At 42.2% G+C, this 26,396-nt stretch overlaps 1 protein-coding gene across 1 annotated transcript; it reads right to left on the bottom strand.

Moving 5' to 3' along the window:
- Positions 1 to 15,865: 15,865 nt before the first annotated feature.
- Positions 15,866 to 26,147, bottom strand: LOC143333229 (ubiquitin carboxyl-terminal hydrolase 2-like). The gene is made up of 12 exons (XM_076751227.1): positions 25,805 to 26,147; positions 21,365 to 21,412; positions 21,141 to 21,264; positions 19,699 to 19,810; positions 19,485 to 19,595; positions 18,976 to 19,040; positions 18,780 to 18,883; positions 18,588 to 18,668; positions 18,408 to 18,486; positions 17,121 to 17,228; positions 16,914 to 17,034; positions 15,866 to 16,655 (listed from the first exon to the last, which is right to left on the bottom strand). The coding sequence occupies exons 1-12, from the start codon at positions 25,988 to 25,990 to the stop codon at positions 16,550 to 16,552; spliced, it is 1,245 nt and encodes a 414-aa protein (XP_076607342.1). The 5' UTR covers positions 25,991 to 26,147; the 3' UTR covers positions 15,866 to 16,549.
- Between the last annotated feature and the right edge of the window lie 249 nt (positions 26,148 to 26,396).

Genomic DNA, 26,396 nt, shown 5'->3' on the forward strand with positions numbered 1-26,396 from the left:
GGCCACAAGACAAAACTGAGGGGTCAGAAGATTACTTCAAAATTGCACTTATGTACAGTACTTGAGTTAATGTACTCAGTTACTCTGAGTAAAAGAAGCAACACCACAATGTCGCCTCTGCTGCAAGTTAGTAGTCTTTCATTCATTCATGGCCACTTTGGGGCAGCACAACATGCTGTAAACACAATATGGAGATACTGTCACCTTATAAAGTTCCTACAGGTGATGTGTCAGGAAGCATTTACCTGTTTCCACGTCCAGCAGACACAGACCTACATTTATTTGCAGTCGTTGTGGTTTAACAAAGAGAAAAATATCTGCCTCTTTAGCTGCTAAAAGAGGCTAAATGGAGTTGAATCAACACCTCTGTATCTGTAGTTCATCCATGCTAAATGAGACTATCAGCCATCAGGTGGTGCTATCAGCTGTCAGGTAAAAGCTCTCTGTAAAGTCAACTGACCCGGCCTTCACTGGCTTTGTTGTGGAGTGTCTGATGGCCACTTGTTAAAGAGAGTCTGGCATCAAGGTTCACCGTGATCCAAATAATCCTTCATAGCTGTGACAGGACATGAGGTTTACTGCGTTCTCCTGCTCTGAAGAGTAGATTTTAAACTGCCTGCGTGAATCATGTCACTGAGCACAGAGAAATAAAGTTTGCTGTTATTTGGTGAAATGAAAAAGTGGTGCTGAATTTATACTTTCACAGGTTTCTGTGCAATTCTCAGTGTGACATTTTTGCATGGTCTAAAAATAGTGTTATTTTCCAAATTGCTAATATACATTAGACCTATTAAGTGTATTACATGGAAAGCCATTCATGGTTTAGTCATTATACGGATTAAACTGACACTTTACGTCAGACATAGAAACATTTGAGATCGTCGTCCCAAGAAAAACATCAGAATCTGTAATTTTAGCAAATTCTTTTACATTGTAATGTCGATATATTCTGTTACATATTATACTATATTTAGTATCTACTATATTATACTGGTTTTCTACTTTACTGTATTATTCTACACTATACTCATGCTATACTGTAGCACGTATGCAGAATGTCAACACAATAAAGACCAAAATGACAAAGGCATCAAAGCTTCATGTTCATGGTCCCTCTTAAAGATACAGAAATCTTTTTCTTTGCCATTTTAGGGCAAAAGAAGTTTTGAGAGTTTACGTGTCACCAAACAATCACGTGCTTACACCCTCCATCTGAAGTGTTTTCTTGGTTTCTCAGTTAATTTCTGCTTTTCATGGTCAGAAAATTGTGAGAAATGTCTGTCACAGCTTTGTTTGACGTCTTCAAATTGACTCTTTTGCCTGACAAACAGTCCAAAACTCCAATGTCAAACCTTCGTCTCATACAAAGTAAATTTACGCGTAATGAAATTAAATTGTGAAGTCAAACAAAACTAGACGTATTCCCAGTGACTAAACTGTTTTATTATAAACTACGACTCCAAAACGTGTTTCCACGATGAACACGGGCAGCACCAGTGAAGTGAAGACATGTTGGCTGGGCCTTTATTACTGAGGTTTTCTTCTTCTAAACTTAAGTTTCACATCAGAGAAATCTCGGTCTAGTTTGACGTGCTGCAATTTTCCATGACTCACAGATGACAATCACTATATGGACAAGTGCGTCTGCTGCCTCTGATAAGCTGTCATTAACAGGACCAAATTCCAGGATCCATATCAGTGGAATTTTCCTGAATATTTCGTGTTTCTTTACTACTGCTGTGACTCATCCTTTAATGCACAGAAGAGCGAATTCTGTCAGTGAGTCCACAGACACGACCATGACCACAGACTGTTTCAGGCTGTTCTGATGGCAGATCAAGACTCAAAAGATTTGGCTGATAAAAGTGTAAAGGCCTGATCTTAGTTAATCATCATTAAATCATCATCATTTTTTTCTGTAGAACCTATCATATAAGAAATGCAGCACAAATGTTTCTCATAAAGAGACGTAGAATGAACATAAAAACATGGATAGAAAACGAATTAACTAAACTAACTAAAAAAAAACACAGAATAAGGATGGAAATAAAGGTAAAATACAACATTTATAAAGAAGAGCAGCAGTGAGTAGCTGTTTCAGGCCTGTCATCAGGAAGCCAAAGCTAGTTAAAGGCTAACGTGATCAGTTTTTAGCTTTCTTTTAAAAATATTTAGCAGGCTGCTTCTCTGATATCTGTTGGTAGTTTGTTCCAGAGCTTTGACAAAACCTTAAAATCAATCCTGAATCTTACAGGAAGTCAGTGCAGAGCAGCTAAAACTGGACTAATGTGCTCTATCCTCTTGGATCTGGTTATTAGTGGAGCTGCAGAGTTTTGAACGAGCTCTCAGTGGGTTGTTTCTGGAGGCCAGTAAATAGCACGTTACAGTAATTGAATCAACTTACATGAAGGCATGAATCAGTTTATCTGAGATGTGTTTAGAGTGCTTCGCTCCTCTGTGAGTGGAATAAGGAACACTATGATTTCCAGTAACATATAGGGCAGATATATAGGGCAGCCATATATCTGGTAGCTGAGACAGAAAATCCAAAGTGCAAAGATAATTCAGCAATCATCTAAAGAGTAAAGAAACATGGAATCAGGCCGGACTGCTGTTCCATTTTATATGAGCCAGGGTTCAGTTTCTTTTTGCATCATGGGTAATTTAAGTCTTTCACGCACACCTTGTTCTAGTTAACTGTCTTTAACTACTTTTATTGGTTTTTGAAGGTGTGGTATACTCTGAAAAAGAAACGATTTTACCTCTTTCAGTCCTGAATGACCCCATTCATTCATCCAACTGTTAGACTGTACCCACACTGCACAGGCCAGATTGTAACCCAAATTCAGACTACACCGTGCTATGTGCTAAGCTGCTGATTTGTCCATATTCATCTATATATATTGTCTATATATATTGAAATTAGTATTATTGAGTCAGTTGGTAAAAAGCTTTAGCAAAGTGGCCTGGATACATATGTCTGCATGCATGGTGGATTCTGCACTCTTGATCATAAAAGAGAGTATCAAACACTTACATAAAACCTAATGCCATCTCACAACCTGTAATAAACCTGTAAAAGCCCAATGTGATGTCAGTTTTAGTCACCACATGACCATGGCTACAGTTACTGTGACGGAGAAGTAATTCAAATACAATGTGGGTGAATGAAACTGCATACAGTCAAACTTAATCAAGTATTTGGGTCAAAAGCTGAATAAACTGCACCCCTGCACCTCTTGGTATCAGCATTTTTTCAGTTCGACTTGTCCCACAAGTGTCATGTTTAACACAATTAGACAAAATGCAATGACAGCTATGTTGCTGCTAATGGATTTTATCACCAGAGCAAAGTATCTATTGTTATTGAAAGCAGTGATCCAAAACACGCCTTGATCCTAATCATTACAGCCGGAAGAGGTCTGATACATGAAAAGGAAAAACTCAGGCAAAGGACAAGCACCTCAAGCTGTACTTAAGTACAATTCTTCAACTAAATAAGAAAATAAAACAAGCAATTGATACTTTGTTACTTTCCAACTCATCAGTCTCTGATGTTTTGTGAGTCTTCTAGAAATTACATTCATATTTAACTAATTAGAAACAGCAGATCATTTTTTAAGTTGTCAAGTTTGTCAAGTGGCAGAACTACTGATACTCAACATATGTTTACTGTTAAAGTATTTCATTTGTCTTCTGCCTGAATGCACCATCCACTACAGTGACCACAGCATTTTCATGGTTCTGTTCAGGCACCGGCTTGATGAGGGAAAGACCGTGGTCTGTTTTAATACAGAAAAATGAGCAGCAGTCACCGTCTTTTCTAACCTTAACCAAACTGCTTTGTTTGCCTAAACCTGATCACAGTCTGGATGCTCTGATCAGGTTTCATTCGAATGCTGACCAGCTCACTCTGACCAGCTCAGTATGAGATGAATTTGCTGGTAAATCTGCTGAAACAAAACGTGTGTCAGGGGTCCCACAAGGGTCAATCCTTGGACATTTGTTTTTGTTTCGTTTATGCTTCTGCTTTGCGACTTTGCGTTTATCATTTCTATTCTGATGACACACCGGTGACATTTCCACCTTATCAGGTAATCTCAGTTGTGTAAACAAGATCGTAAAGTCAACCGAACTGAAGAGCACATTTAAATAACGCGACAAGTACGTCTTAAAAAGATTCATGGATCCAAGCAGCTGGTGCGTTTATTTCACATAGGTTAGACTATGTTAAAGCTCTTTTGCTGGAAGAAAACAATCATTAGGCTTCAGCTCAAGTCAGACAGCTGACGGTATTACTTCAGTACTTAAATCACTTCAGTGACTCCCAGTGCAATACAATAACAACTTAAAAATTCTACTAATAGCCTATGAAGCACTTAATGGTTTGACTCAACGATTAAAAATCAATCCCATCGTGACAGATCATCATGAGGTGGTTTTTCTGAGTGAAGATCCAGTTCGTCGAGCCGTTCGTTATTTGGGCCCCGTTTAAAACTGTTGTATTAGTTTCATTTGTATTTTATTTGTTATTTTTTTTCTGTACATGATGCTGGCCGTTTGAATGGATTTTAATGTGAAGCATTTCTTCCCTCTCCTGACATGATTGTGCTATTCTCCAGCATTGACACCTGAAAGAATCAACAACAAACATGTGGGTAGATGTGGGTTTACTGTGGGTAAACCGACAGTAATGCCACACGTGGGTTAGCCCATGCGGGGTCCACAGCAGTTTAGCTCCTATGAGGGTTTCTCTGTGAGTTTTCTGTGCCCACAGTAAGGCCACGCAGGCTCTGCTGTCCCAACATCTGCCATCTGCCATCTGCCCGTGTCTGTCTGTCGCGCTTATAGTTTTTTAATGATTGTCAGATTCATTATTACTCATTAGTATTCTGTTAATTTTTTAACCATTAGATATATCCCTACAGCTGCGAACATGTGCATAATCACGTGCTGAAAACACGTGTGCATGGCACTAATAAATATCAACAGATGCCAGCAAAGCACAGAACAAGTAAACAGTGCTGGAAATAATGTGACAGTATGTGACTACTGCTCTGGTCCAGACCCACTTGCAGTTTGGTTGACCAGATGCTGACGAGTGATTTGAATACTCGCCTGAGTTGAAAGTGTCAGTTTAGCTAAAATAAAACACACATTCACAAACGGATCATTTTGGTTTCACTTGTCCAGGTTTTGAGAAAACTCCCTTTGAGACTTTTATGAGCCTCAAGAGGCTGAATTAGTCAGTTTAGATACAATAATTGAATGCTACTGCTCAGAAAATGTTTGCTAACACGAGAGCTCAAATAAATGAATTTCCTTTCATTTGTGCTTTTTTAATTCACACCTGATTAAAAAGATTTCAACGAGTCATTATTTCCTGAAATGAAATGCATTTCGTAAAACTTTTTGGGTGAACAAAACTCCAGGAAAGCTCTTCAATCAAAAGTCGCTCTGACGACCGTCCTGCACGTTGAACTGGTTTTGCTGGCAGTGCAGTTTCTGCGTTGTGGGCCTTCCTGGAATCGCCCAAAGATACTATAAAGGAAGATGGGCCATCATGTCATCAGACCAACATTCTCGTCTATTCACTGTTGGTCTCCAAATAGTGTCCAGAGACGACCATGGCATATTTTACAGGGCTCATGGCGAGTCAAATCAAAATGCTCACCACAGAAAATCAAAAAAAAGGGTGAAAGGTTGAAAATACTGAGAATAGGTAAAATAAATATTGTTGAAATCCACAACCTTTATTTCTGCCTGACAATAGTTGACAGGACTGATAATAGCTAAAGTTATGGGAACATCATGTAGTCAAATGAAACATTTACAGACCTCCCCTGATAAGTAATTGCTCACTGGCAAATTCAGCAATGAATCGTTAGCTATAAAACAACAAAGCATAGTTCATGGTCATCAGAGACATCTAAAAAAGCTTTAAGCCCCAAATCAGGAAATAATGCATCATAATTATGCTTGATGCAACCTGCGCTGTGATAAAATCAACACCTGAGCCACAAAGGAAAAGGTAAACCATATCTCACCACATGAAAACGTTTGCTAATGGGCTCAAAGTTAATTCATCAAGGATATTATCAGAGTTCAGCTCACGTGGGAACACACCAGACTGCCTCCATCACCTGGACTGATTACCTGAGTTTTGTTGCTCACTTGTTAAAATTGGCAGCTGTTCACTTTGTTTATGTAAATTCAGGCCTTGCATGTATTCTTATACATTTTTGGTGGGGGGGGGGGGGGTACATGGAGAACTGTGTTCTGACACGTTGCCTCTTTGGTAAAGGTTTGATTCGGTTAAGGCTCAAAAGCTTTTTGGGGAGGGCTGCACGAAGACTGCGCTCGCTGTTAAATGAATCTAACACTGACTGTCCTGACTGACTGTTGCTGAGCCAAACATCCACCCCAACTTTACATAAAATAATATCATGCTACTTCTGCTTTTGCTTCTGAGTCATAATTCAGGCTCAACAGGCTCCAGTCAGGTCAAGGTAAACTCAGCTGTTTGAGAAGTGTGACAGCCATTTTTCTCTCTGTTTTGATGTTAGGGTACGCTTCATCAGGATTGGTTTTTCATTAGGTTTTGATTATTTCTCTTCCTGTTAAAGATGGTGCTGAAGAAGTGGAGCCAGCCTCCCATCAGGCAGCCCACACTCCTACCTCCACTTGCTCTCATGCATCAGAGAAAGAGAGATGTACTCCCTGACCAATGTCTACTGGGTGTGTAGCAGTTAGTGCGCCATAAAACCCAAATTTAGCCCGGTGGTAAGCATTAATAAACCTTTTAAATCAATACATGCATTGTGTTCATGGGTGAACCGTGGTGATGTATTACAACGTCAACACGCATGCCCATAAACATGGGAGGGCTGGAGATGATGGGATTTTGTGATAAAGGAGTCATAAAAGCAGGTGTTTGAGAGTATTCTCAGGACTTCGGGGAAAGCAGATCATCACTGACAGCTTCTCAGGTGAGTGACATTTTCTCAAATCTGTTAGAGATAATCTGGCAGCAAAGGTAAATCTCACGAGCAGGTAATCTTCGTACCTTTGGATAATCATGTACATTAAACATCTTTTATGAGAAATGGCTGTAAGTCCAAGGAATCTGTCCTCAGATATAACCATAATAACACCAGATTCAGTGTTCTGTACTTTTTTGCTGTATATTTATTGTTATTATTTTCTTTATTTGTTAGCAAGTTTGTTTTTTTTGACGTGACAATGTGCAGAAGTGGGTTTAACTAATGTTTTCTGGGAAGTTCAATGAAGTCACACCTTATTGAAAGAAACCAGAACGTTCTGCATGTCTGCCCGTACAGAGACTAATCGACTCTGTATGTTTGTGCTTTTCTGTTTCGCGCAGGCTCAGCTCGCCAACCAAAGTGCATCCGCCAAGGTTTTCTCCTGTTTTTCACTTTTCACTCCAGGACAATGAAAGTGAATCTTCCTGTGCTGACTCTTTGCCTTCTTGGCATAGGTAAAAAAACGATATCCATGTTCATCCACAGCCTGTTTAAAAGATTCCTAATCAGCTATACGCCTTTATTTAGAACAGATTTGTTCCCAAGCTGTTAAAAATCCTATCTGCTGGTGTTTATCCATTAGTAAATCCTAATGGATTGCTCACTTTCTAACAATGTGTGGAAGACAAGAAGACATTAATAAAGCATTTGTTCATGTTAATGACAAACAGTGCTTATAAATAATTAACAAAACATTAGTAGTGAGACCAAATTATTTTGTACAATGTTGCCTCTAATTGGAAATGATACCAGACAACTAAAAACTGGTCATCTTAAGGAAGCACACATGACATTTCTAAAAACAAGTCCCAAAAAATTTCTTACAATTTTTTATAATTTCTTTCTTGTTATTTTTATTTAAAATTCTCACTCTTTTGTATATATACTGATGTTGTTTCTAATTTGCATGCACTTCTTATATTAATCTGCTCTGCTGATGCTGCTGTAATCTGGAATTTCCCCTCGCGGGACAAATGAAGGAATATTGAATTGAATTGAAAACTATCAACTGAGGGTTTTTCCTCAAAAATCACCCTGACGTCCTGAAGCCAAAGTGTGTGCGGTGCAATAAACTGTGAAGAGGAAATGGCAAATAAATGTGTGGAGGTTAGGTGGAATAAAATTGGACATGTCCCTTTATCTTTTATTTTTCCTACAGAACATTATAACGAAGAACTTTGTAGTTTCAATATGAAATTGTACAAATTTATGAAAAGTTGAAGCCTTACCATGAATGTTTTATTGGCCTAAGCAACACAAACCTTTAACTTTAAGATGTTGTGCTTCATTAAGCTTAACCATTAGCTAACCTTCCGTTTGATGGCACGATGATGATTATTTCGAAGGAGTGCTGTCCATTTCGCAGACAGATGGAAGTCACAGGTTCGGAGTCATAAATGTTGATAGTATTTGTTAAAAGGGTTCGTCGTCGTCACGTTGAGTTTTTTTAATGAAGCGATTGGGTCAAAGATTAGGAGATTAGATTTGGTCTTTATCACTAAATTTGCTCCATAAATACTGTTGATTATGAGGAACTAAAAGACTTCATCTGAACTCGCAGAAAACATTTACACATTTTATAGATGAAAGCACTGAAAGTCTTGTAGTAAGAGTTCATCAAAAAAAAAAAAAAAGATGAGATGAAGTCAGGGCTTGTGTGCAGTTGTTACCTGCATTTGTGGAATCTAGATCTAAATATAATGAAATGTCGATAAACATTTTTAATCATACTGTATGTGAAACATTTTAACGCTTCTCCTTCAATCATTTTCCTTGTTTCTCTCTGACTGACACAACAGCCCTGTCTGGAGTAACATCAACTACGGCACCTCCAGACACATCCTCTGGAACTGGCTCTACTGCATCTGCACAACCAGGCACAGGCACCACATCTGCTGGAACTGGCTCTACTGCATCTGCACAACCAGACACAGGCACCACATCTGCTGGAACTGGCTCTACTGCATCTGCACAACCAGACACAGGCACCACATCTGCTGGAACTGGCTCTACTGCATCTGCACAACCAGACGCCACTACCGCACCGTCTGAGGAGGAGAGTGAGCCACAGTTTTCAGCAGGCGAAATAGCCGGCATTACCATCGGCTCTATTGCTGGGGTGGCTGCTCTTGGTGAGTACAATAAAAGCACACCCTTTACGTAACACCTCTTTCCTTTTCCTAAATAACATATGGTAGCATCCTGTTGACAAGAATTTGACCTGATATCAACCTACCAAGAGAAACACACAGTAACAGTGGTCCAAACTGCACCCGTGAGGAACCTTAAATGCATCTCCTTTTCTTCAGGTGGTGGTGTCTTTGGTGCACTGAAGTACACTGGGAGGATCTGAGACCAGTTATCACCAAACAGGGATATGAAAGGTTCTGGATTCTGAGCTCGAACAACATCCTCGAGTCACGCAGATTAAATCCTGACCCTGTTAACCGGACAATGAAGGAGTCCGGCTGCGTTGTCTGAAAGGATTCAATCAGAATAAAACAATATATGTATATGTATATATGAGGGTAACGTCATGGGCCAAGAGGAAGACATAAAGGTCAATTTGACTACTTTGCTGTTTGATTGGCTGTAGGTGAGGAAGCAATCTTTAGTTGATCAAAAAACATGGTGGTCGAAAATATATTACAATATTTTCATGTTTTTACTTATTATCAGATAAAACACAGTGCTTTTAGTTTGAAATGGAGACTCAGCATCTCGTGGGTTGAATGTAATCACCAGGAGTGTAAATCACAAATATGTAGCGTAGATTCGGTTTAACAATAATGAGCCAGATTTCATAATAAGTAGGGTTTTTTTAACAGTAGAAGTCTATGGGGTGTGTGTGTGTGTGTGTGTGTGTGTGTCAGAAAACAATTTTGTAACTTAACACAGACTTTATTTTTAAGCAGAGTAATTTTAGTTGATTGTTTATTATATTCCATACTAATATATTATATATTATTATCTTGAACTGGGCTTTTGAACCCAGAGTCTGTTTTTCACTGAGACAACCGGCTTTGAAACCACTGTGTACATTTAATAAACAACCTTTTCCCTTTACTGACTTCTGTCATGTGTTACTGCATCTTTAGAATTTACCGGTAGCTCAGGATATGTGGGTGAAGTCCAGGTGTTGATTAACTTTCCTGTAAACTGAGCTGTTTGTTCGTTTTATGAGTGAAATGAAGTTACAGTATCATAAGAGGAAAAGAGGTGAGGTAGCGGCGTCATTAGTGGTTGCACCATGTGATACTGAAACTTTCCATTAAATTTAAGACAAACTGGTCTCAGCTCGTCGCTTTAATTCACTGCTGTCGTAGTTATGTGATTATTTCACTTTTTATCTGTGCTTATGTACGTTTGTATATTTTCTTTTAATGTGTTTTATATGCCATCGACCTGCCAGGGACGGCAGCTGAAGATCAGCTAATTTACTTTACAAGTGCTCATGTTAATTAATGCGCTTTGTTCCTTCTTTCATAAGATAAGCATAAATGATGCTAAAGCCTGAATGCTAAAGGTCATTCCTGTTAAATCAAAAGCGTCTCACAGTTAACGCTCGTAGCTCCTCTTCATGATAATGTATCTGCTCAAGTCGTATTTATGTCGTATTTTTATTGATTAAAGCGTAATTGCTTCTTACCTGTGCACTGTATTCTCCAGGCAGCGCTTTAGGCCTCTTTTAGGCCAAAATAGCGACTTCCTGTGCTTGTCATGACCTACTGAGTAGACTAATGTTTTACAGTAATGTTATTACTGTTTGAGTAAAGACTACCATCAGCTAAAGCACATAACAGTCACTGATTCCAGTATTCTTCATCACTGCAACACATTGGGAGGTGGGCTTGTCTTACCTTTGAGGGCCAACATCAGGGTTCATTGTGGTCCTGGACGTTATCTTGGTGCAGGGAGTGGAGACGGAGGACGAGGGCTAACCAAAAGACGAGGAATGCACCTTTAAGTCTTAAAGGCTAAGAAAGCAGCCTGTTAGCTTAGCTTAGCACAAAGACTGAAAAAAGCCGACGGCCTAGCAGCACCGCTAAAGCTCCCAGCTCACATTATATGTTTTTTGTTTAATCTGTACAAAAAAAAATAAAAAATAAGTGTAAAAATGTTTGCTGCCACTTTGTGCTGGAACATTTGTTGACTGAGACCAGTGACTTCCTGGAGCCTCCACTGGTTTCCTGGCAACTGATCGGAGCCCAGAAAGTGACACAGCCATTTTGCTTTTGCTAACAGCATGGCTGTGAGTCAAACATGCTACTAGCAAAAACAAAAACAGTAACATGAATTAGCTGCCCACCTGAAAGGGTCCATTCGTTCTCCTTTTGGCTCTGTGCTGGTCCCCGCTAGCTTTAGCTAAACTCAAACTAGCTTGCTCAATAATCTAAGTTCTGAACAGGTAGTGTATCGTGAGTTTATCCCAGCGTTGCTAATGAAAACAGTTGTGTCAGGACAGATAAACCTGGTGTACCTGAAGTTGTAAAATCAAACTAATGAGATATAAGAAGCTAAATCTCCGCTTAGAGCTGAGCCAGGTCTCCCGTCACAGTCATTTGTGGAGCTTAAAGTAATTAGCATCAGTGAGAAAACAGAAGTAGCTATGCCGAACGTTCGATGCTGAGTTAATATTCAACATGCAACAGCTTATTTATGGGACCGGTGAACTATAACTTGAAATAATCAATTTTTGAGAGACTGGAGTTTGTGACAGCTGATATAAACCACGGGGCAGGACTGGGTAAAATATAACTTGTAATAAAGAGTCCAATTGTCTGTTTTGGGTTCAACATGCTGGTACAAAAAACACTGATTAACTGCTGTAGTTTGTGGTAACTGAAGGCAATTAACAATTTTATTGATCAGAGCAACAGAGGAGGGATCCTAGGACTGACAGACGGATAGATTTATGTCGCAGAGTTAAAATAAAATATGGATCCGGGAGAAAGCAAATCAACTTCTACATGCAGCTGACCAGATAAGACCTGAACCACATGACCTCCCCACCAGGAAATAGGCCAGATTAAACAAACACAGAGGAGGCAAAGATCAAGCACACCAGTCAAACAGATAGGAGGGAGGAAGACACACAGAGGGAGAGAGAGAGAGAGAGAGACCAAAGGACATGCTGAATGTCCTGGAGGACGAAGATCCAGACCCTCAACATCTGGAACCAGGACAGATGCTGGTCCAGCACAGTGAAAGGAGAGGACAAGGAGGAGAAACTAGGCAGGAAACAAGGAGAGAGAGTAACACAGGTTCAACGTTTTTATGCTTGTGGGAAAACAAACAGTTATAGAGATGAAATAGATGAAGTCATAAAGTTTACAGTTTTCTCATCCGCATTGCAAAATGTCAACTATGAGTATGAGAATTCAAAGATCCTTTGAGACTGAGACCAACCCACTGGAAGGATAATGGTAGCATGTACAAGGCCTTTGGATTTTAAAGGCCTCAACAGAGTAAGACATCAGCAGAGGAAGCTGGTCTCAGCTTTATCAGGATTTTAGAGAGAAAAGCAGAGGATCAAGAGCAGAGCCCTGAGGAACTCCATGTTTCACATTGTGTGATTAAAGGAGACAAACCATGTTCTTTCATATAAGTAAGACTTAAACCGTGCGAGAGTCAGTCCAGGAGTATATCTGTCTATGTCCTGGATGTCCTGTCAATGATCTATGCACCGAAAAGCTGCACTGAGATCCAAATCAATAGTTAGCAGAGGATCATTCATCACTTCAGTCATTAACTCTATTTCAAATACAGAATGACTGGCCCTTTTCTGCCTCTGATGGGAAAAAAATGGCAGTGGTTTGGGTATTAAAAAATACAGAGCCAGGAGTCAAACCAGGTTACTTAAATTGCATTACTGACAGTTGATAAACCTCTATGACGCTAAAGTTGCTTAACAACATCATGCAAATATATGAGTCTGCATTACATAACATCCACCAAAGACAAATATTAGTGCTGTGCCATCCAGAGAGATGAGCATCAGGTCGAACTCCCATAATGTCTTGATTGCACTTTAACGTGGACTTCAGCCCTCCTGAGGTCTCCCGGTTTTATGGTACGGTCATTAGCCATGGCAGTGTCAACACGACCAGCGACAGAAAACAACACTGCTCCCATGCAGGCAAATGGCTGTTAATACCCCGAGCAGTGTGATCGCCCATATGGTGCGCATGAGAGCCAGAGGAACTGTGTGGACGCTGGGGGAGGGGACGGTTCTGGCAGGGTGAATCTGCAAGGATGAAAAAGACATGAAAATCACACCGAAACTCATTTTATATGATTCCATATATTCATATTTCTAATTGTGTCCATACAGCCAAGACAATGAATGGGCCCCATCCGTGTCTCCTCTGTCTTTTTTTTATCTTAACACATCTTTTGTCCCAAACACACGTTTTAAGACATGAAAATATTCTGATGGCAATAATACTTTGTTCTATCGTCCGGTTAAAATTACATTGACTCCTCTCTCATACAGTTCTGGACATTGGTCCTACAGTTTTCAGCTAAAAAAATCAAATAAAAAACCTTTTCTTGCTCTTTGAAGCTTTTAAATCTTAATGTCTATGTCTATTACTGTATGTCTGATCATTTCCTGTTGGTGAAATACGGTACAGGTACTTTCATTTCTTCTACAGAAACTCCAAAAGCGTGTACTGTCAACATACTAAGTATATTATTATTATTATTATTATTAAGAAGAAGAAGAATGGGGATCTTAGAAGTATAGGAGACATTTTACCTAAAATTACAAATGTCGACCTCACGGTGGCGCTGTAGGAGAAGTCAGTGGATCACACATTTCTGCAGGATTCATCGTCTGGGAACGTTTGGACAGACGTTCCTTGCAGTCCAACCGATAGTTGTTGAGATTAAGCGTTTATTCGTTAGCACTGACGCTAGCTAAAAACATTAGTGAAAACTGATAATCGAGAGATATCAAAAGAAAACAGTGAGATTATTATGAGTCTTAGTCTCAGTATGCCAGCAGAAAAATCCACAGTGAAAGTGCACCATATTTTTAAATTGCTTTAACTGATTGGATGATGGTTTGGTTTATAATAAGCTGATAAACAGCAGCCATATGTGCTGTCATACGCGACTCCGATCCCCCTGACTGTAAACCCTCCGCGGGCCGACGGCGACTCAGTGAGTGTCACAGTTACAACAATCGGCCCCACTCCTGTCAAAATGGCCTCCTCACCAACAGATCATCTGTCTAAGCCCCGGAAACCTAATCACATACACACACACACACACACACACACACACACACACACACACATACACACACACACACACACACACACACACACACACACACACACACACATGTCTTTTCCCTCTGGCATTAACAAGCTCAGAGGCTCAGTGATAATCAGAGGCAGGAGAGAGGGATGCTGGGAGTGGTGTTCCCAGTAAACCTTTGGCTCTGGGTTTGACTGCTGCACTGGTTTGATGGGATGTACAGAACCCGTGTTGCCACTTTTGAAACTTCAGGGAGCATCTCGATGTTTTCTACCTGACATGAGAGAGTTTCCTGTCTGACCTGAAAATCATCCTGCTCGTTCAACACAATACGTATCTGACACTCAGTTTGTCTGATGATGAGGATTCATGTCGAGCTGCTGACCATAAAACAGCAGCTTTTACAAACATGAGCTCTGGTCCACACACACACACACACACACACACACACACACACCTCCTGACCACTGCACACAGCTCCCTCTGGTGGCCGCAGTGTGAAACTGTTGGGCTGCCTTGTTTTAAATGGGTCAAAGGTGTTTCTAACATAAATCCAATCTGACCATAATCTGCTCATTTAACCTGAAAGTTCACAGACGCACTCGCTGACCTCTGCTTGGTGTGTCGTACAGAAACACACTTAACAAGGGAAAAGACACATTTTTACCTTTTTTGTGTTGTTAATCCTGCATGAATAAACCCGTTAAGGCAGTCAATACTATTATTACACAGTTAGCAGCTTTATGTCCCTTTATGAAGCTGCTGTTACTTCATCACATTATCCACAGGTTGCATATCTTTATCTAATAATAAATCAATAACAGGGTTTGCCACATTCCTTAATAAGCCTTACAAGTGCTACAACCTAACGCTGCACTAATTGATAGTGGATTAAAATCACCCAGCTACAGTTTCCCTCGGCTTTATTTAGCCTCTTTTTGCTCGTTGTTTCAGTCTTCCAGTCCATCCACAGAGGTGAAAAGCTTTGATTCACAGTTTTTTTTTTCACTTTCAAAGCTTCTGTTGATGTTTTCAAATGAAGCTTTGAATGTCTGTCATCATATTTCCCAGTTATCAGCCTCAAAAAGAAAAAATCTGCAGTTTAACACGTTAGCCTTATTTTCTATCTGATCAGCTTTCTCTGATGAATATAAGCCATCAGTTTCATTAACATTAACACATGTGGCCGTTCAATATATTTTGACTTGTGTTACTGGAAACAGTCCTGTTCAGTGATGCTAAAAATATCAGTGTGGCCTCGTCTTTACCTGTAAAACACCCGGTTTAAACAGACATGCAAAAAAGAGCTGCACAGCAGTCAAAGTCTGAAAATCAATTTTTAGCATACGCTCCCGCTGTCGTGTCTTTTATGAGGTGACAGTATGTCCGAGGTTGTGTTTGCTGCCCCTGTGTGGTGCCGCTTTAATCTGTTTAACTGGACAGTGAACAAAATATAAAATATTAAATGTATTACTGCTCTGACCCTCCTGAGCTGTTCCTCACCTTCAATCAGCCGGCTAAAAAGAGTTAAATGGAAATGAGACACGTGTGGCAGCTCAAGTTAACATTGAATTTTAATCATTCATAGAATCTGAACTGACTTAAGATGCAAAGTCAGCAACATTATTGCTGGAAGAAGAATTGTTGATGCATTTTTACACAGCTGCTTTGGTTTGTCTGGAGTTCCCACAGTACAGTTACATTCACCGTGCTGTGCATAAATACTGTACAAAAATAAAATGTGCTTTGACATAAAACATCCATCTCCATGGGAGGATTCCCATAAGGCCTTGTTAATGACATATACAGTATGCACTTTCAGTTACTGGCATTATGTTAAATACAATAAACTAGATCTTGCAGTTGGTGTGTGAGGCATTTTTCAAGGCTCCTTCAGGTTAATATTCCAGGTTCAAAGTGCATAAAGAATCCACTCGAGTGGGTTTGGAGTCAGGTCGAGGCACAGCTGTAAAACGTCTTCTGGAGACTTCCAACCAACTTCTGAACTTCTGAGCTCAGCTTGTGATCATGAAGCACAAATGTGCTTCCACAAGCACGCTTCCCCCTCAAAAACACACCGAGAGGACGCTCCCAGGGTGTCCTTTCACAGCCACTCGTCTTTGTGCTCACAGTCTGTAATGGCAGCACTCTCTCCACCAGGTGGAGCTCTCTCACGGCAGACAGTGTCTGACTCCATTTTTAGGCGCAGTCTGGGGCAGCTTATCACCCCTCTGCAGCCTCTACAGCCGGCACGTCTGATATTTGCTGTTTGAGGAGGGGGCCAGTTCGTAGAAGAGGACGTAGGCGTTGCTGCTGCGAACTTGGCTGGAGGACACTGGGCTCACCCTGCACAGACGACACAGGACACACTGGACTTATCACACTGAACGCCACAGAGGACTCGAATTCTTTGATTAAATATGGCCACAGAGATTACGACACACAGTGCTCACTCCCAGCCCTGCATGCTTACATGCAATCAGCACATTTAATTTGCCATCAAGCTGATGCACCTTTATACAGAATGAGGTCATTTCCATCTAACAGCAGGAGCAGTTGATAGCTTTCTGCCAGTCTGATAACACGACGATAATATGATGGTACCTGGAGTCGTTGTAGCTGTACCACTCCCCCAGCGCCGGGTTCCTGCAGTAGGCGGTGTAATGGCCCCCCAAAGCGTTTCCAGAGTGGTTGGACACTGCATACAGGTTATACACAGCACGCTCTGCATGGACAGACAAACACTGTGAGTCAACACCAGCGCAGGCCTTGCTCATCAGATCCAGCGGGTCGTCCTCGGCTGAGGCTTACCGCTGCTCTCGGAGGCAAACTCCCGCAGGTCCAGCTCTTTGAGGGGGAAGTTGATGAAAGTGGAGAGTTTGCTGGCTCGAGTGTTTGAGTCGGAGAAACGCTTCAGGTCTGAGAGGAGAGAGGAGTCAAGGAGCCGACACAGGTTCAAAACAACATCACGCCACTGTCAGTCAGACTGTCAGCATTTCTATGTCCTATGTATGTTCTATTTCAGAGGAAATAAATGAATTATTTAGTCACATTTACTCCACAGCACTTTCTTTTAATCTGTTTTTAAATGTGTTTCATAAAGAAATTTGCATTTAAAGCTGTATTGCTTCATTCGGCCACTTGGGGGCAGCAGAACAAGTCATTGTTGAATTTTTGCTCATCCAGCAAACATGAAGACACTTTAGACTATAGAAGTCCCGTTTCTGAACACCCGGTGGATCTGAGTCCAATATCGACTCCTGAGTGAAACATCTGGCTCTTCAGCTCCTTTATGTTCCTTTTCTCATAAGCTCATCGCTAAAGCTTGGTTTAGGCTTCGGCGTCGCCGCTGAGCATTCGTAGTTCTGCGTCGACGGAACGCGTTGCTCCGCAATTCACCGCCAAGCCGCTAGGGGGGTGCGGCTGTGTCTTTGTATGGTTTCGGGGGCTCTTGCTGCCGCGAAGAGCAGTTGTAGAGGTGGTCGTACTTGCGTACCTCCTCGATAATTCTTTCTTCGGCTTGGTCCAGTTTTTCTTGTAGCTCTCACCACAGAAACTTTGAAAATGGCGGTGTTGTTGTGCTGCGACCATAGGGCTGCGACTGAACCGAAAATTACGTTCTGAACGGACCAATCACAGTCCTCGACGTTCACGTCACTACGCGTCGACGCGACGCGTAGTCAGGATTCTTTGGAGGTGCGCGTCAGGCTACGGCGTAGGGTCCGCGTAGGGGTCTGCGTCGACGGCGTAGGTACGGCGTCGCCGCGACGCAGAAGCCTAAACCAAGCTTAACTGTCTCTACCTGCCATCTGGTGCCGGGCAGGAAGTGTACAATAGGTTTATAAGAGTTTTATTGCTGAAGAAAGCTGCTGCTGCTGGAATCGAGGTTGATGAGAGCAGATTCTGTCTGAAGACGTCCTCACATCGTGTGCACCATAATATGCATTAAAAATCAGATGTGTACAGCTTCTGCAATGGAGTGGACACTGGCTTACTGAGCAACACCAACATCATCCATATTTCTGGTGTATCAGTGACTTAGCGTACGCTAATATGCTAGCAGGAGGTCTGCCATCACACTCTGAGAGGAAAGGATACGAAGCACGAGGATCTGAGGGAACTTCTGGATGCTGAATCTTTTGGTGCATTTCCTTCTGGCTTTGCATTTGTTGCATGTCTGAGAGGGAAACACAGAGCGGGCAGTGAGACGCTGCTGTATAGTTCATATTTCATCTTTACAAAGACGTGGAGGACGGCGCGCAGTGTGAGGCTTCTTACCGGCCTCTCCTCTCCGTCCAGCACGTCCTCTTTTGTAAAGAGTCTCAAGCAGTCTTTGAGGGTCACTTCGCCCGAGCTCTTCTGTGGAGACAGAGCAGAAAACAGCTACAGGAAACCTCCTTCACACTATTATTATTTTCCAACACTATTTTACAAAATAAACCTTTCTGAGGTGTGTGCGTGTGGTCTGACCTGTGCAACAGGTATGGACAGATCCCAGAATGGATCAAACACGGTGGAGCGGAAGCCACAGACGGTGCAGGTCACAGAGCTCTTCAGCTGTCCAACAAACAGATCTACAGAACCAAGAGGTGGACGGTCACACTTCAGAGGACAACTCAAGGACGGTTTCAGGTCGTTATGCAGCCCGTCATGGTCAATCTCTTACCAACTACTTTGCTGTCTTCTCTCTCCAGGTACATATTCCACATCCGCTTTCCTTTCTCATCATCCCTGTGAATGAAAGCAAACAGCAGAGCTCAAGTCAAACCAGCGTACGTCTTATTGAATGAAACTGAAGTGTGTGTCTCTTTTCTGCCACTTTAAGACGCTGTAAAGATCCGAGGGTGGCCGGTTCAAGCCCAGGTCAGCGAATCAATGAAGTGCTTTCTTCCTCTTCTATTGTCATTGAACATATTTGGGTATCAGCTCTTCAAATGTGAAGAAACGGGCACATACAACTATAAAAGCTTGCAGGTAATTAATTACATAGTAATTAGAAATAAGTACACAGTTTATTTCCATGTTTTCGAGCACTGCAGCCCAATCAGGCACGCAGCAGAGTTTATTTTGGCAGTGCGAGGTGTCAGTGACAGAGCAGGTTATGAGTGACTTATTAGGAGCAGAGGTGATGGGTGGTGCTGGTGGTGCTGGTGGTGCTGGTGGTGCTGGACTTACGAGAGGTGGTCAAAGTCCTCGATGGACACCTTAGGGCGGACTGTCACTCTGTTCACCTCATTATGGAGACCGTCCAATAAGAAGCGCAGAAACTCCTGGGCGTCCTGTTGACTGCAGAGACACAAACTTAGTACTTCATTTTATTTACTCAAATCATCTGTAATTTCTGAACCAGTCCGAATGAAGTGGCTTACAAGCAGGAGGGAAAACTTACTTGCAGCCCACAAATTTGGGGGCATATCTCTGGATCTGGCTCTTGAAATCTGAGGGACTGATGGCCTCAATGCTCACCGAAGTCCACAGGTTCTGAGTCAGCTTTGCAAACTCTGAGGCAGCAGGCGAAGGGAAGAGAAACAACAAGAGAAAATTTAAAGAAGGCTAATTTTAAAGTCCTCCACTTGAACCTTTACTGATAAAATGACGACAGACTGGATCCTCTTGGGGATTTTTCAGAGTCACAGACATCATTTCTAGAGTAATCTGCCTTCTACGCTTGCCTGAGCGCCTGGATTTTTATAATAAAGTAATCAAAGGTCAATAATGGCTTCATCATCGGCATGTGTGACAAATCTCAGCTCGAAGTCCAGTTTTAACTGCACCTAAAGGTCTACACCGACGAATCGGACTGGCTCAGGTGTAATCGTACGACTGTGACATAATGACCTTTGTCCAAAGTAGGTCATGTGATAACGCCTGGGTCGTTTCCATGATCTGATGAGGAGTTATTATCTCGATGTGGTGAAAGATCTGGAACAGCTACTAAGTGGAACTTGAGAACATTTTGCATTTATGCAAACCATGATACAAAGGACACTAACAATAAGAACAAAATAATAATAAAATGTATTTGAAGAGCATTTTTCATAAAAGAATCGCAGCTCAAAGTGCTTCATATAAAAAGACAGGATGTGCATAAAAACACGGATAGAAAATTAATGATGGAGAATAAAACCCATTTGATAATAATAGTAAAAATAAGATGAAACCAGAGATGAAAATAGAAGCATCGAGGGTCTAAAAACTCTCTTATTCCTTTAATATAATGGCTGTCAGCTATTTGAGTCAAGAAGTCAGACAGCGTTTGGGCCTTGTGTGCGCACTCTACCAACGTGAACCTCTGAAGCAAACAAGCATAACAGAGCCTCCCAATCACCCAACGGACACAGATTCACCACCGGATTGATTAACTGAGCCTATTTCAGCCAAACCCAGAACGTCTTCCTGCAGGTTTAACCTCACTGTGCTGATAATCTGGGTCACAGCCCGAAGCTGCCCTAGAAAAAACACCCTGTTGTGGTGCTGTGGGGGCTATAAAACACATAGCACAATCTTTTATAAGGTGAATGAATAACATCAGATGGAAATTAAACCCACTGAATAGCAGTAATAAAAAGTGTGTTCCAGCGAGGAAATGAGGAAAGAAGGGACACAGAATGATCATGAAGGCAGTGACAGAAAAGACATCCTTCAAATAAATGTCGGGAAAATAAATGACTGAGTGCAATGAGAGTGATGTTTTGGGTGATATAAAGCTGTTGTTGTAGTTTAAAGTGTATAAACACTGACAATATGTGACCTACTGTTGAGCCATAAAGTGACCCAACATTGACCACTACAGGTCTACGGTGTTGCTCGTGATCTGGAGTCTTGGTCTACCTTCCATGAGGGCGGCGCTAGTCCTGCAGTTGTTGTTGAGGTCTGTGCGATGGACGTTTCTCAGGCAGTAATCTCTCAGCTCGGGAGTGTTACTCAGACACTGCAGGATTGAGTTCATGAAACACTGGAAACCACAAAGAGCAAAAATCACAACAGTGCAGATCCAGATAGATGGAGGTCACAGTGTTGTGCATTAGACCACAAAGTGACGTAGAGGCACTCACAGTGTTGCCCAGGTTCCTCAGTCCCACCAGGCCTTGAGGACTCTTGTTCTAGTCAAACAGAAAGGGAGGAGATTTAGTTCACTTGTGCATGAGTTGAACAGATAAAGCGTGAGAAAGAACCGCTTTATTTATACCACAAATGCTGCAACAACAATACTGCAAACTTGGTCATTGGGCCCCAAATTGGAGCAAATAATAAGAAAGATCTAAAATGTCTTCACGATATGTGCAACTGTGGGTCATTAACGGGGTCGAGTTGGGCTACAGCTTAGTTTTTGAAGTCCTCTTTCTTCAGCTCATGATTGAGTCAATGTGAGGACATTAATCATTTTCATATGTTTGAGCCGAGCCGTGTTTGAGTCCCTCTGAACAAAACTTATCACGTGAATTTAACACATTTAAAGTCCAACCTGAAACCATAAATGAATTATAGAGGCTGACGCTCCTCTGGGCTGCTGTCATGTGTGTATTATCATATGAATTTAATACGTTAAGATGAACTGATGCTACAGAGACACAATTGTCTAGAGGTGTTCATATGAACTAAAGTGCAGGTGATGGATATTTACTGTTTCCTTGGTCAGTGCAGCCCAACAGATGAGCCTGTGCATGGCGTCAGTGTGATGACTCTCTGTGTGATAGCAGCCCTGTGACATTCCTCAAGTGTGAATAAGCCTGGACGGCCCGCATGGCTTTCACTCAGTGCGTAGCATCAGACGGTCACATTGTTGGCAGCTCTGTGCTGTGGATGTCAGCTACTGTTCCACGCCTTGTTCAAACAGCACACAGTGTCCTGACTTGTCCTGCACTGACGAGCCACCAGCCACCGCGGTGACATCACACGAGCATGTGATGCAGACCCGAGAGACAAGCTCTACCGCGAAGCTGCAGGACACGACGTGGACTCGAGTTTACGTGAGGAGTTTCACATCACTGCTCGAGCTGAGGACCAGCTGGTTCAGTTTTTTGACATGTCTGGTGCCACCGTCCGGTACTGTGGGTCAGACAGATGCAGGGTTCTGAAAGCCACCACAGGTCTGCTGATGGTGGTACTTTAAGATCGAGACACAAGCAGCTCGCTTTTACAACATTCAGGCCAACAAAGTCATGAATCAAGCCTTTGAAAAGATGTGTAAACATGATCCAAATGTAGTGAAACACGCCATTGGAACGACTTCACACTGAAAACACAGTCACTTAAATGCTGTTATAACACAGATAATCTAAAAATATTTCACTTTAAACTAAGTTTAGCATCTTCTGACCTGCAGATCGTTAAAAATGCTTCCTGGGCTGCTTTAACATGGTCCAACATCAGGTTTGGGCCATTTTGTCGTCTAAAGCTTCAGGTGTGCATGTGTTTTGGGTTTTTTTCAAGAGTAATTCAAGAAGAAAATGTGTCTCTCTCCATATGATGCACCCAGCAGCAGTTTGGATATCGGCCTGAACCAGCTGGGTTCAGGTTGAGTCTACGAGGCAGGTCTGAGTTTTAGGCCTTTGCACTGCAGAAAGTGAGAACAAAGCAGAAAAAACTCAGTCTAAATTTCACCGGCCTAATCAGGATCATCCCCGAGCGTCAAGTTGAGTAACGGTGGCAGACAGGTAAATACTTCCTGAGCTGTTTTTCCTGTAGCGATGCCAGTATTTGAGTAGTAACAGGTGACACATTGACCTGCGGCTCATCCTGAATGAGGGAGCATAGTAACAGTGTAACACGATGACTCGGAGCGAGTCGGCACCGTCACGCATCGACGCCTCTGCTGACAGACGAGGATCTGCACGTGGGAGTTACAGCACCGAGGCAGCGACACACCGAAGCTTCCATGAGGACACAAACATGGACGCACACCAACTGTACACTGAGCAGCTGCCTGTACTCCACGGCCTCAGTTTCTACCTGCGTTACAGTGGCCGGACGCGGTGATACGAGGTGTGGCTTGGAGCGCAGAGCTGAGCAGAAACGGTGTTGATAACGATTTGCTGACCCTTCACATTAAGACATCTTGATTAAATATGAACATGTTGGTGGGTACTGCATGTCCTAATGCGCTGTTATCTCGATCAAGACTGTCAGGTTTAGTGCCTCATGTTGCAAAAGCTTTCCAACTCTGAAAATAGGCCTGTGACAATATAAGCTACCAGCTGCCCTCTTGGCTGAAATCTGCTTTCCTTCTCCCCTTTGTGTTTCTCTTCTTCTCTGCAGTATTTGAAGGTGACCATATGGTGCGAGGCCCAATCTGCTGCACTGCTGAGAATCCTGACCGGCGCCACGCTCAGCAGGCGGCTTGTGATTTAAAAGACTCGTCCAAAAAACGGGGAAGTGCTGCGTTCAGGTGCTCTGAACAACAACAAGAAGGCTGGCCTGACTTCTGAGAGAAGGACGGAGCTGGAGAACGTAATGTCCTGAATGCAGCTATGCATTCCTGGTTAAGGCCGTATCACATGTGATTCTTGTCCTGCACACACGAGGTGCCGGCTATGCCACTCCCCTCCTTCAGCAGCATAAACTCTAAACCCCTGCTACAGCCAGCAGGGCCGGGAAAGGTCTCTGAACACTCAAGTAGAAATACTAGTACTCTCACCAAGTGGAGTAAATAATACTGGCTCATGCAAAATGCACTGTGAGTAAAGTTACATGAGGAGAGAGGACAAAGGCCGCCATGCTAACAGCTCTGTGAGGCCTTAAGATGAATGCTAATGTCGGCATGCTAACATGTTCAAAATGTTAGGAAGCTGTTTTCTTTCTGAAGCTAACCTTGTTCACCATCTTAGTTTAGCATGTTAGCATGCTAACATTTGCTAATTAAAACACAGTGCAGCCGAGGCTGATGGGAAGGTCAGTTTGCAGATATTTGGCCATAAAATAAACATTGGACAAACTGACGAAGGCTGATTGGCAGAGCCGCAGATGATCTGCTGTTGAATCATTGAAGTCATTTTTCAAGCATAAATGCCAAATTTCCCTGATCCTGGCATCTCATCTGTGAGGAGCTGCTGCTTTTATTTGTCTTATGTGACGGGAAACTGAATATATTTGATGACGCCACTTTGGGCTTATTGTTAAGGGCATTTTTATACCAAACTGATTAATCCAGAAAAATGGCCTGATGAGGTGCCAAATGGAAAATACAGGAGCACCAAAGTCATGAGGACTAATCCTCTGGGCACCATGAATGTCTTTACCAAATTTCATGGCAACCTGTCCAGTGGTTGTGTAGATATTTCTGTCTGTGCTGACGCTGATGTCCACTAATAACACCCCTTCAGTATCAACATGGACTTGAGTGCAGCCTTGAAGTGCAGCTGGTTACTTCATCCACACTTCAAACCCGCATGGACACAAACCTGTGTGGGCAGCTGTGTGTTAACAAAACGCACAATGCAAACGTCAAGGCCTGAACATTCCTTATCAGCAGAGCCCTTTCCTATTATGCAACTCACGTCACACTCGAACTGTGCAGCCGTGTTGTGATCCTGCTTGCTTTTTTTCTGTGTGTTTACAGCTCAGACCTCCACTTCAGGCCTGATAAGAGGCTGAAGGTCCGACCTGGACCTCCACAAAGCTCTCTGTGGCTTTCCAGACGGTGTCAAAGCTGAATAAGATGCTGAGAAGACATCTAAAGATTGCTTCTTGGTACATTTTCATGCATAAACGCAATGGCCTGACTCATGGTGTCTGTTTTTACCTGCGTATCGTCATGATGTTCTGACATGTTGTTGTTAAATATATATTTGATCGTCAGGCCTCAAACCTAACATGAGCACTGAACAAACTTTAAAACAGAAACATGCACAGCTGTCACCCAAGTTTGTAATGTATTTGTGTGAAATACATCTTTGATGTCATTTTGAAACAAGTGTAAGAAGTTTTTTTCTCCTTTCTGAAAGTAAAACATCCAAATTCCATTAATGTGATTTAATATTATTAATGTTTGCCCCCCTAAAAACACAGTTTAATACATGCAAGTACATGTGAACTTACAAAGGGCCTCTGATGGAATGTAAGTACATTTACTCAAGTACTGGACTTAAGTACAATGTTAAGGTAATTATATGAGTATTCTGTACTTTTTACTCTGCTACATTTATTTGGCAGCTTTGGTTACTTCACAGATTGAGATTATTACTGCAAACATAAAAGCACATAATAAATGATGATATATTATAGGTTCAGTTACTCAGCAGTACATAAAGAAATCAAACTTGGCCCCACCTTTATCAGCTGTAAGGCTTTTTGCATAATGAGCCTATTTTTACTTATTAAGAATATTTATATGCTAATATTTTGTACTTTAACGTATGATTTTAAATGCAGGACTTTTACATGTAACAGAGTATTTTCACAGTGAGGTATTAGTACTTTAACACAAAAAGACATTCTGTGTGAAAACGGTGCTGGACAGGTGAGACAGAGCAGAGCTGCAGAGGCGGTGGACTCACCTTGGCCTGGTTGATGATCAGACCCATGAATGTGGACACCAGCTTGGACCCGGACACCGCCGAACCCTTCCGCCGCAGCTCGGAGTCCTCTAAGGGTAAAGCTGCCGGTTGCTCCGGCACTGTCACCGTGTAGGAGTGTCGCAGAGACGGCATGTTGGCGCTGCTGATGGCTGTCCGAAGCTTCATCCAGTGCGGCTGAGGGACTCAGTGAAATCCCCCCGATGGTCCAGTGATCAGGTGAGAATCCGTCGATACTGGTTCACCTGCAGACTGTCAGTCTCTCTGTCCAGCACCTGCACGTAACCTTCCTCTGCTGAAAAAGCACGAAGAGGTGGCGCGTGTCGGATTTTTACTGCGTGCTCTGAACGTCCCCTCCCACCCTGCCAGCACGGACGCTGCCTTCAAAGCCTGTAGGAAATATAACAACTATGGGAAGTTTTGCTCTTGGTGCTTTAAAGAAGCTGTGAAAAAGCAACATGACAAAAGTAAAAGTACTCATTAAGCAGAATGGATCATTTCAGAATAACAAATGTTTATTGGATTATAATCATTTCTAGATGAATGTGTTTATCACTTTAATGTTACAGCCGGT

Source organism: Chaetodon auriga, chromosome 15, assembly GCF_051107435.1.
Source record: "Chaetodon auriga isolate fChaAug3 chromosome 15, fChaAug3.hap1, whole genome shotgun sequence".
Lineage (NCBI taxonomy): Eukaryota > Metazoa > Chordata > Actinopteri > Chaetodontiformes > Chaetodontidae > Chaetodon > Chaetodon auriga.